Source organism: Chiloscyllium plagiosum, unplaced genomic scaffold (genome assembly GCF_037043375.1).
Source record: "Chiloscyllium plagiosum isolate Xiang-an unplaced genomic scaffold, Cpla_swu_hap1 HiC_scaffold_3, whole genome shotgun sequence".
Classification (NCBI taxonomy): domain Eukaryota; kingdom Metazoa; phylum Chordata; class Chondrichthyes; order Orectolobiformes; family Hemiscylliidae; genus Chiloscyllium; species Chiloscyllium plagiosum.
The window spans coordinates 157,588,571-157,602,181 of NW_028270141.1; the positions used below are offsets into that span (position 1 = coordinate 157,588,571).

Sequence of the window (13,611 nt, forward strand, 5' to 3'; positions counted from 1 at the left end):
CTTTTCTCATTGGAGTGAAGGAGGATGAGAGGTGTCTTAGAGGTGTACAAGATGATATGGGGTATAAATAAAGAGGATAGCCAGAGACTTTTTCCCAGGGCAGAAATGGCTTTCACAGAAGGCCATTATTTTAAGGTGATTGGAGGAAGGTTTAGGGGAGATGTCAGAGGTTGGTTCTTTACACAGAGTGTTGGGTGCATGGAATGCACTGCCAGCCCTAATAGTAGAGTCAGATACATTAGAGACATTTAAGCGACTCTTGGAAGATAGTACAATGAAGGGTATGTAGTTTAGTTTGATCTTAGAGTGTAGGATAAAAGGTCAGCACAACATTGAGGGCTGAAGGGCCTGTATTGTTCTATATTCTATTTCTTTGGAAAAATGTTAGAGACCAAAAATTATCAAAATACTGACTTTTTCTGCAACTGATTAATAATAAAAAATTTCTAGAAAAGGCACTAGATCCAGAATAGAAATTAATGTATTCTGTATCTGACTATGCAGTTGCTCAGAATACCATTATGGTACTGATTAATAGAAGTGCAGATTAAAGAACTATCTTAGGTAATCTCAAGTTATGATGGTGTCAATGTAGCCCTGAGTTTACCTTACTTTTAAACTTCCAAAGGTTTGTCTTCACTAGGTATTAACTTTTACCCCAAGGCACATTGCACCAAAAAGGCAATTCCAAAGTCAAAAGATAAATATCTATCCCTTTATATACCTAGCAAAAATAAAGGCTGCAGGAAGTTGTTAAGAGGTCTGGATTCTGATCATGTTCACTTCCAGTGGCCATTTACTACTTTTTCCAATACAGCCTCTCTACAACAGGCTCAACAGAGTTTAAACCATGACGGGAGAGGGGGGGGGGGGGGGGGGGGCGGGGGGAAGAGATGTGGAGAGAAGAAAAACCTCATTTGTGCAGATTTAGTGATACCACATTCAGAAACAGGATATATGCTACATTTAGCTTTTATGCCCTAAGACAAGGGGAACGCAAAACAAGCCTAGCTTTCCACCTCTGCCAGTTATCTTTGCACTGAGAGTTAATCAATCATTTCAGGTCAGCATATGCGCATCAAAAGATTGCCACCTCCAAATTAAGCATATCTTTGAACCTAGCAATCTCCAAAATGCAAAAGAGTTTGATCAGATAGGTGGACTAAATGGCTTACTGAGGGCTGTTCAGTTCACTACCTCCACTCCACAACTTGCACAGCATATTTCAAAGCTCAGAACATCAAAGTTACACCATACTTAAGTACTAATCAATGTGAATATTATAAGATGGATATTAATTCATGCAAAAGTATATTATCAGAAAATATGCTTAGATCAGTTTCTGAATGCAATCATCTTTGAGCATATTCCGATTTGGATTTCAGACATGGGATCCCATTCTTTGTGCTGCACAGTGATGTAAATGCAGGTACAGAGACATGCAAATTTGTCAGACATGATGCTGGAACTCTGCTTTAGCTGTATAATAGTTATAAAAAAGAATTACATACTAAATACGCCTTAAGTAATCCTGATCAAAGCTGTAAAACAGAACATTTTCTCAACCTGTGACTGGTAAACTATCAGGTAATTTTTCTCATTCTAGTCTATACCCTCATGACAGCACCAAAAATCCTCATTAGAAATACTAATTAATGCAGCACACAATTTAACAGCAGTCTAAAGTAACACATTGCCTCAAATACTCCTTAATATTAACTTTGTTGAATAATCTAATGCTCCTCGTTACCAAGTTTCTACCTCGAATGGACAGAGTAATTGGGCATTACGCAGTGCTTGATACAAACACCAAAAGTCTCAAAAGATTCAGGAATATTGTAATATGGTTGAATGCTGCAGGCTTTGAATATCACTTATTTGTGGATAAAAATGACACCTGATCTGGGGCACATCCACTTATGACAGGATTTTTAAAAATATACAAGTTTTGTGGGGGACGAGAAGACTCGTGTCGGTCTTTTATTACTGTATTAGGTGGTGTCATAACACTGAATATGAACTGATGAATTAAACTGTTAACTCAATTACCCCTGCTCATTAAAGGGTACTCAAATTTTCATAAATTAAAATGGTCTATTTACCTAAGTATATAGTCAATGTGGCATGGTAAATCATTTGAACTCTAAAGCATTTCAGACAATTAACACCCACCTACAAGTCCTATTTCACAGGGAGACAGCAAACGACTAGCACTCACATGGAACCTTTCTGCCCACTTTCTAACCCCTGGTTATTAGATCTAGGGCAGCAAATACATAGCCAAAGGCACAAGTCATGCACCAGAAAGCACAGGTTAAATTAAACCAGGGATAAATCCTGTAAATGTATTGACTAACAGGAAATTTAAAAAAATGTTCTTGATCCAAGTGAACATTCAGTTCTTTGTACTGGAGACCCAGTGTAATAATGCAAGCTCAGTGCAGTGCAAATGGAAATTGAGTTTCCCCAGTCATACAGATCCACACATGGAAACGTTAAATGCAGCTGCAATTCTATGACACTTCCAGAGATATGGTGTATGTTCAACTCTGAATCAAAGCTCGGGAAACAATTCCTAGCTTGGGCCTCGATGACATTTGCACAAATTCAACTGCTTTAGTTTGGGTGTGCTGTATTGCACGTTGAAAGCCGCATTGCTGTTAATCTCTAATTAGACTAAAACATTACATTCTGTGGTTGCCTTCTACAGTCTCTTAGGAATGCGGCTTTCCCCTTAAAGCCCTTTCTTTCAATATTGAGTTTAACAGTTTAAGTACAAACTACAACTTTCATCATTGAAAATCATTTGCGACCTCATATCTGCAAAGTGATCATTGTTTTCCTTTTTCTCTCTTTGCCAGTGCAAAAAGCAAACTTCCAAACAACACAAACCCGAATTTGGAAGAGAATTTAATCTTCATTCTAATAGCATTTGTACACAAAAAATAAATCATGGACTCTAAAAGAATGTACAAATAAATTGGCAAAGTACAAATTTATAATCGATCATCTGGGTACTTGATCGATGAAGTCACTATTCAATTGATCAGATTGCATTGCTGTTTCCTTGCACTGTCCTCACCATCCCAGATCTAACCTTGGAAGGTCAAGTTCTGGTTACTCACAAAATAAAGGTATTTAGACCACATTGTTACACCTTTTCTCTTGACCCCTTAAGAACCCAGACCCTTTCCCTTAAATGTCACTTATCATGAACAGGAACAGATTGTACATTGGAACTTGGTTCACTAGAAGAGATAGGACCTTTGCCTTTCCCATTCTGGCAGCAGTGCAAAACCTGGTAATTAGACAATTGCCAGTGATCATTAGTATTGGCTTTTTTGGGAGGGGGGTGGTTAAGAGAAAAAGAGAGGGATAGAAAGAGGAGAGGACGACAAAAACAGAAACAATATTGAAATTATGTAGGGGACATATACAAAAAAAACTGGGGAATGACAAATCTTCGGTGAATGGGTATTAAATAGTTTGATTAAAAATAGGCAAAATAGTAAAGAATAGTACTATATATTGCACAAGTAAAAGGTGCGGTGAGTTTCCTCCTCAATTAGCATTTACATTTCCACTTCGATTTCCCTGGCTTAAACGTCCGATTTTCAGCAGTTCCTGACAAAGGAAAGCAGGTATGTTGCCTACTTGCAAATTCAGTGATTTCTGATGTCAATCCTGCATTCCATCCACAATCTCCATCTTGCCAAAAATATAGGAGCAATGCCTGGTACCAATCCAGCTGAGATCAAGAATTTGCCAAATTTGAAGCAATGATATAAAACTCTGCCTGAGTCTGTTAATACATTGGCCATACCATATCACTTGGCACTGATTCTATCTGCAAGTCAAATAGGTGCAGTTACAAGTCTAAATGGAAGCACATGTACTAATGTACAGTCAGCAGGACCACATACACTCTTTCAATCAGTGTCAACTTGGGCTTAAAACCTCCCCTAAACAAATTAATGTGGTATCTTATACTATTGTTTAAAAATGTCACTTGTGATAATTTCAAGAATGCTGAAATGAATTTATCATAAAACAAGTGGAAGACCATGATAAGGGAATGAATGCAGGAATGAGTTTTAAATGATTCAGCTATCAATGAGGAATTTTGTTTAAAAAGCCCTGAAATTTTGTACATGAACTCTTAAATCTTCCTCTCCCCAAAGGTCACCAAAAACATTTTAGGGCAGCATGACCCAAGGTGAAAATCTATGGGCTGAGCTGTAATTATTTCTACTAATTCAGGCTACCAGAATGAAAACAATCTTCTATTTTAATGCATGTTTGCTCCAAACTAAAGCTTATCTCTTCCTAGCAAATATGTTAGACTCCAAACAAGCACTTAAAATTCCATGGTGTAGAAGCAAAAAATGGCAGAAAAGAATCTGAGTTCCATGGAGTCTTAATGCAACACGGCTCTTCAAGACCAATGAGTAAAATTCAAAATGACGTCTCACTGGGGTCTTAGGAGATTGTTTCTCCTGCATTTGTAACTATGAAGCAAGGTGGTCAGATGCTGGCACTCTTGAAAAGACTGGGAATGAGTTTTTCATCACAAGCACATCTTATCCATTGATCAACCACAGCTGATTTGTGCCAAAACCCAAGTAGTTTTGTTCCATGACTAATTTCAGTTTGAAGCTGCCTGTTGTAAAGTCACCGTCAACTATCCATACTGCTGCAAGCTTCTGAAAAGAAGAGGAACACAGTATTAACAGGATAAAATCAAACAAAAATAAAATCATTCATAGGTTGCACACTATGATTTTGAGTAACTGCAGTGAAACCTTTTTTTTTGATCTGTTCAAATAAACAATATTTCAGACTGCAGATGTGCCACAGAGGCACCCTCAAAAACTGTCCAAAAGACGACAGAACTATATTTAGATTTTCTTTAAAATGTTACAACTACATGTAATACCCAGGAGTCAGTTACCAATGGCAATGATCAATGCAAACTAGCGCACACAAACGCACCACACAGAGCCCAAATCGTCAACCTATTTTAGAAGCTGCTCATTTTACACATAAGACCCTGTTTAATCCAGGCAAAGGAATTTGGGTAATTCTCCTACTACGCCTTAGTTGGGTTCCCATGTGGCGCTGTGTTACAGAAAATAGTACAATAGAAATAATGGAACCTATGGGAAAAACATGTTTAGCAGCAAACCACAAAAAAACCAGTAAAAATCGAAACAAAAGTAGTTAGACAATAGATGCAGGAGTAGGCCATTCTGCCCTTCGAGCCACAAACAATAGCACAGTCTAAGTAAATGTTGACCTGGTTTAACTGACTTGTTGTATGGTATTATATTTGCAATTCATCAGAATCCTCAACTGATTACTCTCGATTGGCATCTATACCTGCTTCTGGATTAGTGGCACTGGAAGAGCACAGCAGTTCAGGCAGCATCCCAGGATGTATTCTTGATGAAGGGCTTTTGCCCAAAACATCGATTTTACTGCTCCGCGGATGCTGCCTGAACTGCTGTGCTCTTCCAGCACCACTAATCCAGAATCTGGTTTCCAGCATCTGCAGTCATTGTTTTTATCTATACCTGCACTATATTCTAGCCAGTCTTCTGATACCATCCAGTGGTAACACTGCACAAGACAGATCCCAAAATGAAACATGCCTTGATAGATCAAGGGCTGAATCTCAACTGCTTTCACTGCGTGTCAGTTTTGTCAAGTTTCTCCAGAGGGTTTCACATTGTGATGCTTGAGGAGATCTCTCACTTATTCTACAAAATCCACCTGGATTTATTACCCATCCCATCCCTTGGTGTACCTCTCTCACATTCTAGTCCTATCATATCATGTGCCATTTCCAAAACTGCTTAACACTTCCTGGATATCCCAGAATTGACCAACATCTGTACTGCAGGTTGCACAGTATCTTTAAAAAGATACTGTGCAACCTGACAAGAACTGTCAGTTCTGAGCTACCCTGCTTGACTCCTGACATTGGCCCTGGATGCAGCAGACAATGGAAAATTGGTCCCCTCTTTTGGGCAGGGAGATGGAGATGCTGATGGGGATGGGGTGATGCAGAGGCAGGACACCCTTTCCCCGAGGCCAGAGGATACCATTCTATTGGAACCACACCAACCTGGACCAGGGTTACCATCCAGGCCAGTGCAGTTTCAACCATTTCAAGGAATGCACAGAATGTAGGAAGATGACCAATGACCGTCTCCACTCTGCCAGTGAAAGTACCACTATCTTCTCATTGATACTCACATTCACTATCACTGCTACTGTACCCACCATTTCTTGTAATATCGTCCCTACGTACTTTCATCTTTGCTAACATTTTAACCTAACCCTGAATCTCTTACGCACAACCTATTCACACTCTCAGGATATCTCCACACATGCACCACAACAGTGTGCCTTTCTCTCTCTCTCACTCACTATGTTCAGAGTTTCCTGACCCTGACCACCCAGAGCAGCTGACTGACCATGTCCAAACCTCTATTGGTTTTGTTTTGCAGTTGGTAACCACAATGATAAGTCACAAACAGATTCACAAGAGCCTGCAGATATTCTTTAACATCTAAACATACTTTTTAAAACATAGAGAGGAATAAAAACTCTTTATACAAACAAAACCAAGTTTCAAACTGCTCAACACTGCCCTTTTACTGTTATTCAATTCTAGTATAATTTCACTCTTGTTTCTACTTTAAGTTTTAGATTAACAGATTTTCTGTTAACAGCTCCTTGTCCTCAGGCTGCAGAGGCATTTTCACAATGCTTTTCCAAGTCCATTAGCACAAACATTTCACAAAGCTCTTCACAAGAAGGCACATGAGCCAAGTGAACATGTGATGCCGATGCAGAGTCCAGTCCTCCACAAACCACGACACCCAGTGCTGGGCATGAGAATCGTGTAACAGCAAACAGGAGTCTGCTTTATAAAGAAAGCTGGCAATTCACAAATTGTGTTTACGAACATACTTTATACGAGAATTACCTGCTCGTACAAACGCTATCACTTTCTTGGAGACAAGACCAACTGCCAATCTCCACTGCATTTCCCAGGCAATATCCTGCTAGATATATTAATCAGTCTACCTGTCCTGAGAACCAAGATTGAGAGTTAACTGTTTCTACTGCTCCCCTTGGCAATAATTATCCAATCAGCACTTTCTTCTCATGCTGTGGTTGCGCCCCTGATCTCCCCCCCACAAGTTGGTTTCTCATACCTTAGTCTTTGAGTGCAATACAAAAAGTTTCAACTTCTTGACTACTTTGAGAAATGTTTAAGTTTTGTACTAAGTAAATATTTACACTAAACACACAAATTTAAGAAATAAGGCATAAACATTTTGGTTAGGTAGACTGTCAACTTCATAAGAAATTGTAAAATGTTTGATTTAGAAATGAAATCAAAATTCGCTTTTCTCTACCATTTATGTAGAGGGAATGCATCAGAATTTCTGCAGATTATAATTCTCACTTTCAAGTAAATTCCTAACACAAACGCTAAGTTGTGCAGTTTTATATTTGTTTATGCAGTCTGATCCGCAGTAAATTTATCCCAGAACAAATATCCTACCAATGAACTGTTCATACATTTCAGATTGTACACTTTTACCTTGTGAACCAATACTCAGCTATTGTATATCATACTATTCCCAAGACACCGTTGTAACTGAAACAAATGTAGTACACCACAGCCTGAGCCTACATCATCATGAAGATGACAATTGAACTTTTCAGCATATACCCCAACACATTCTACCCAATCTCTCCCCATTAGACAACCACAGGAAAAAATCTACTGAACCTTAACTGTATCTATTTTAAGGTGAGTATAGCATAGAATACAGAACATCGAACGATACAGCACAGAACAGGCCCTTCGGCCCACGATGTGCCGAACATTTGTCTTAGCTTAAGCACCTATCCATGTACCTATCCAATTGCCGCTTAAAGGTCACCAATGATTCTGACTCTGCCACTCCCACAGGCAGCGCATTCCATGCCCCCACCACTCTGTGGGTAAAGAACCTACCCCCTGACATCCACCCCAGCATACCTTCCACCCTTTACCTTAAATTTATGTCCCCTTGTAACACACTGTTGTACCCAGTGTCTGTCTATCTATTCCCCTGATCATCTTACAAACCTCTATCAAGTCACCCCTCATCCTTCGCCGTTCCAACGAGAAAAGGCCTAGCACTCTCAACCTATCCTCGTATGACCTATTCTCCATTCCAGGCAACATCCTGGTAAATCTCCTCTGCACCCTCTCCAAAGTCTCCACATCTTTCCTAAAATGAGGCGACCAGAACTGCACACAGTACTCCAAATGTGGCCTTACCAAGGTCCTGGAGAGCTGCAACATCACGATTCTTGAATTCAATCCCTCTGCTAATGAACGCTAATACATCATAGGCCTTCTTACAAGCTCTATCCACCCGAGTGGCAACTTTCAAAGAGCTATGAACATAGACCCCAAGATCCCTCTGCTCCTCCACCTTACTAAGAACCCTACCGCTAACCCTGTATTCCGCATTCTTATTTGTCCTTCCAAAATGGACAACTTCACACTTGACAGGGTTGAACTCCATCTGCCACTCCTCAGCCCAGCTCTGCATCATATCTAAGTCCCTTTGCAGCCGACAACAGCCCTCCTCACTATCCACAACTCCACCAATCTTCGTATCGTCTGCAAATTTACTAACCCACCCTTCGACTCCCTCTTCCAAGTCATTAATAAAAATTACAAACAGCAGAGGATCCAGAACTGATCCCTGCACAACTCCACTTGTAACTGGGCTCCAGGCTGAATATTTACCATCTACCACCACTCTCTGACTTCGACCGGTTAGCCAGTTCTCTATCCAACTGGCCAAACTTCTCACTACCCCATGCCTCCTGACTTTCCGCATAAGCCTACCATGGGGAACCTTATCAAATACCTTACTAAAATCCATGTATACATCCACTGTTCTACCTCATCCACATGCTCGGTCACCTCCTCAAAAGAATTCAATAAGACCTACCCCTAACAAATCTGTGCTGGCTGTCCCTAATCAAGCAGTGTCTTTCCAGATACTCATGAATCCTACCCTTTCCATTACTTTGCCTACCACCGAAGTAAGACTAACTGGCCTGTAATTCCCGGGGTTATCCCTATTCCCTTTTTTGAACAGGGACACAACATTCGCTACTCTCCAGTCCCCTGGCACCACCCCCATTGACAGTGAAGATGAAAAGATCATTGCCAACGGTTCTGCAATTTCCTCTCTTGCTTCCCACATAACCCTAGGATATATCTCGTCAGGCCCAGGGGACTTGTCTATCCTCAAGTTGTTCAAAATGTCCAACACATCTTCCTTCCTAACAAGTATCTCCTCTAGCTTACTAGTCCGTTTCATACTCTCCTCTTCAATATTACGGTCCCTCTCATTTGTAAATACTGAAGAAAAGTACTCATTCAAGACCTCTCCTATCTCTTCCGACTCAATACACAGTCTCCCACTACTGTCCTTGATTGGACCTACACTCGTTCTCATCATTCTCATGTTTCTCACATACGCATAAAAGGCTTTGGGGTTATCCTTGATCCTACCCGCCAAAGATTTTTCATGCCCGCTCTTAGCTCTCCTAATCCTTTCTTCAGCTCCCTCCGAGCTATCCTGTATTCCTCCAACGTTCTGTCCGAACCTTGTTTCCTCAACCTTATGTGAGCCTCCTTCTTCCTCCTTACAAGACATTCAACCTCCCTCGTCAACCAAGGTTCCCTCACACGACCATCTCTTTCCTGCCTGACAGGTACATACATATCAAGGACACGTCGTATCTGTTCCTTGAAAAAGTTCCACATTTCAACGACATCCTTCCCTGACAGCCTGTGCTCTCAATTTATGCTCCTTGGGTATATCCTTGGGTAAGAAAACGAAAACTTTATTTTAAATATGCTGCTGCAATCACCTAGATTCTGAGAAGATTTTATGTACCTGAAGTCCCATGCAATTAAAGTCAAAATATTGACTTTCCTTTTTATTACTTGATGTAGGTTCATATAAACATTCAGCGATTTGTATACAAGGATGTCCAAGTAGGTAATTCTATTCTTCCCCATGTTACATTCATCTGTCAACATTTTCCCCTAGTTGTAGCCAGCTATTCGAAATGCGTATTAAATTCAATGAGGGAATCAAATTTAATATTTACAAGTTTGCTGATGTCAAAATTAAATGGGACTGAGTGGTGAGGAGGATTAAAGCAGCTCACGGGCAATTTAAACAAGTTGAATGGGCAAACATATCAGAAACTGTGCAATATGGTTAAGTGTGAACATGTGAACTTTGGTAGGGGAAAAAAATACTATTATTAAATTGTGACAGCATGGGAAACATTGATATACAAAGGGACATCAATGTTTTTGTACACCATTCACTGAAAGCAAGCATGCAAGTGCAAGAGTTTTTTGGGGGTGGTGGATTTGCTGCCTTCATTGCAAAAGAGTTTATGTACAGGAGCAAGAAGGTATCATTGCAACTGTATACTGAGACACCAAACCTGCATTATTCCTTCCAGTTTTGCTCTCTTCATACATAATATGCTTACGGTAGAGCAAGTGAAGGTTAACCAGACTGATTCCTGAGATGGTAGATTTGTCATATGATGAGAGATTTGGTTGACTGGGCCTATTATTTACTGCAGTTTAGACAAACGAGAGTCGATTACATCTAAATATTATGGACAAGTTGAATACAGAGATGACTGTCCCTTGGTCATATGATCTCAGGAAATGTAACAATCCATTATGGATTGAGATGAGGAGACACCTGTGAAATGCTCTACCACTGAAAGCTGAGAGGGCCAAGACACTGTATATAATTAACCAATAAATAAATAATTTATAAAGACTAAACTCTCAAAAAGGCATAGGGAGGGAGCATGGTACTGAAGTAGAGAATCAGTCACGATCATGTCAAATGGCAGTGGGCTTGATGGGTCAAAACTCCAGTACACAACAGGTCATACTGTGAACAGTGAATGTAATAGACAAGATTGAAAGGAATACAGAGAAGACCAGAAGGTGGCTAATGGCATGCCTTTATTTAAGAAAGGTTGTAAGGAGAAGCCTGAGAACTATAGACCCATGAGCGTGACATTGGTGGTGCGTAAGTTGTTAGAGGTGATTCTGAAAGATAGGATTTAGTTACATTTGGAGTGGTAAGGACAGATTAGGGATAGTTAGCAGTTTTGTGCGAGAGAAATTAGATTAGATTACAGTGTGGAAACAGGCCCTTCGGCCCAACAAGTCCACACCGACCCGCCAAAGCGAAACCCACCCATACCCCTACATTTACCCCTTACCTAACACTACGGGCAATTTAGTATGACCAATTCACCTGGCCCTGCACATCTTTGTCACTGTGGGAGGAAACCGGAGCACCCGGAGGAAACCCACGCAGACACGGGGAGAACGTGCAAACTCCACACAGTCAGTCGCCTGAGGCGGGAATTGAACCCGGGTCTCTGGCGCTGTGAGGCAGCAGTGCTAACCACTGTGCCACCGTGCCGCCCACAAATTGTGTCTCTCAAACCTGATTGAGTTTTTAGAGGAAATAACCAAAGAAATTGATGAGGGCAGAGCATATATGTTGTTTACATGTACTGTATTAAAGCCTTTGACAAGGTTCAGCATGGTAGACTATTAGTAAAATTTGATCACATGAAATTCAGTATAAGCTTGCCAATGGACTTTATAGTAGGAGACACAGGGTGGTGGTGGAGGGTTGTTTCTTGGACAGGAGACCTGTAACTAGTGGTCTTCCACAGAGTTTGGTACTGTATCCACTTTTATTTGTCATTTATATAAACAATTAGGATGAGATTATAGGAGGCGTGCTTAGCAAGTTTGCGGATGACACCAAAATTGGTGAGATAGTGGACAATAAATATGATAAAAGATTACAAAGAGATCTTGATCAATTGGGTCAATGGGCTGAGGAGTGGCAAACAACTAATTTGGATGAAGGAGAGGTATTGAAATTTGGTAAAACAAACAAGCACAGGGCTGATAAAATGAATGGTAGAGCCCTGGGTAGTGTTGTCGAACAGTGACACCTAGGGGTTCAGGTACATAATTCTTTGAAATTACAACAGTTCAGGTCCTTCAGTCCTTGATGCTATGCTGACCTTTTATTCTGCTTTAAGATCAGACCCCTACATACCCTTCATTGTACTATCATCCATATGCCTATCCAAGAGTCACTTAAATGTCCCTATGTATCTGACTCAATTACCCCCTTGCAATGCATTCCCTACACCGACCACTTTACACAGGTTGTAAAGAATCCACCTCTGACATTTCCCCTATACCTTCCTCCAATCACCTTAAAATTATGCCCCTTGTGATGGCCATTGCTGCCCTGGGAAAAAAGTCTCAGACTATTCAGTCTATCCATGCCTCTCATCTTGTACACCTCCATCATGTCACCTCTCAACCTTCTTTGCTCTAATGAGATGGGTCTTAGTTCCCTCAGTCTTTCTTCATAAGATATGCCCTCCAGTGCAGGCAACATCCTGGAGAATCTCCTCTGCATCCTCTCTAAAGCTTCCATATCTTTCCTATAATGAGGTGATCAGAACTCAACACAATATCCCAAGTGTGGTCTAACCAGGACTCTATAGAGCTGCAGCGTAGCCTCATTGCTCTTAAGTTCAATCCCCCTGCCAATGGAAGCCAACACACCATGCGCCTATCAACTTGGGTGGCAACTTTAAATGATCTATGTTTGTGGACCCAAAGATCGCTCTGTTCCTCAACATTGCCAAGAATCCTGCCTTTAACCCTGTAATCTGTGTTCAAATTCGATCTGAAATGAATCGCTTCACACTTTCCAGGTTGAACTCCATCTGTCACTTATCAGCCCAGCCCTGCACCCAGTCAATGCCTCATTGCAACCTACTATAGCCCTCCACACTATCCACCACTCCACCAACCTTCATGTCATCAGCAAACCTACTAACCCACCTTTCCGCTGCCTCATCCAAATCATTTATAAAAAGCAGAGTAGAGATCCCAGAACTGATCCCTGTAGAACACCACTGGTCACCAAGCTCCAGGCTGAATACCTTCCATCTACTACCACTGTCTATTCCTGTATCCCATACATCCTTACTTTCTGAATGAGCCTACCATGATGACCTTATCAAACACCTTGCTAAAAATCCATGTACACCACATCCACTGCTTTACCTTCATCAATGGGCTTTGTCACATCCTCAAAAAATTCAATTGGGCTTGCCTCTCACAAACCCATGCTATCAAACTATGGTTTTCCAAGTAAACATAAATCCTGTCTCTCAGAATCATCTCCAATAATTTGACCAGCAAAGATCTAAGGCCGACTTATCTCTAATTAAGTTAAGGCAGCATTTAGCATGCTTGCTTCAATTGCACAGACCTTTGAATATAAGAGTTGGGACCTCATGTTGAGGTTGTACAGGATGTTGGTGAGGTGCCTTTTGGAGTACTGTGTTCAGTTCTGGTCACCTTCTATAGGAAGGATATTATTAAATTGGAGGGGGTTCAGAAAAGATTTGCTGGGAATGGAGTTTGAG

At 40.8% G+C, this 13,611-nt stretch overlaps 1 protein-coding gene across 2 annotated transcripts in view; it reads right to left on the reverse strand.

The window, feature by feature from the left end:
- Positions 1-2,892: 2,892 nt before the first annotated feature.
- The window catches only part of wdr26a (WD repeat domain 26a), a 100,769-nt gene continuing 90,050 nt past the window's right edge, over positions 2,893-13,611 (reverse strand). For both annotated transcript variants that reach the window (XM_043687373.2, XM_087984681.1), the window contains exon 14: positions 2,893-4,703. In XM_043687373.2, coding sequence (XP_043543308.1) covers positions 4,678-4,703 — 26 coding nt within the window. In that variant the 3' untranslated portion in view covers positions 2,893-4,677. The remainder of the gene's footprint in view (positions 4,704-13,611) is intronic.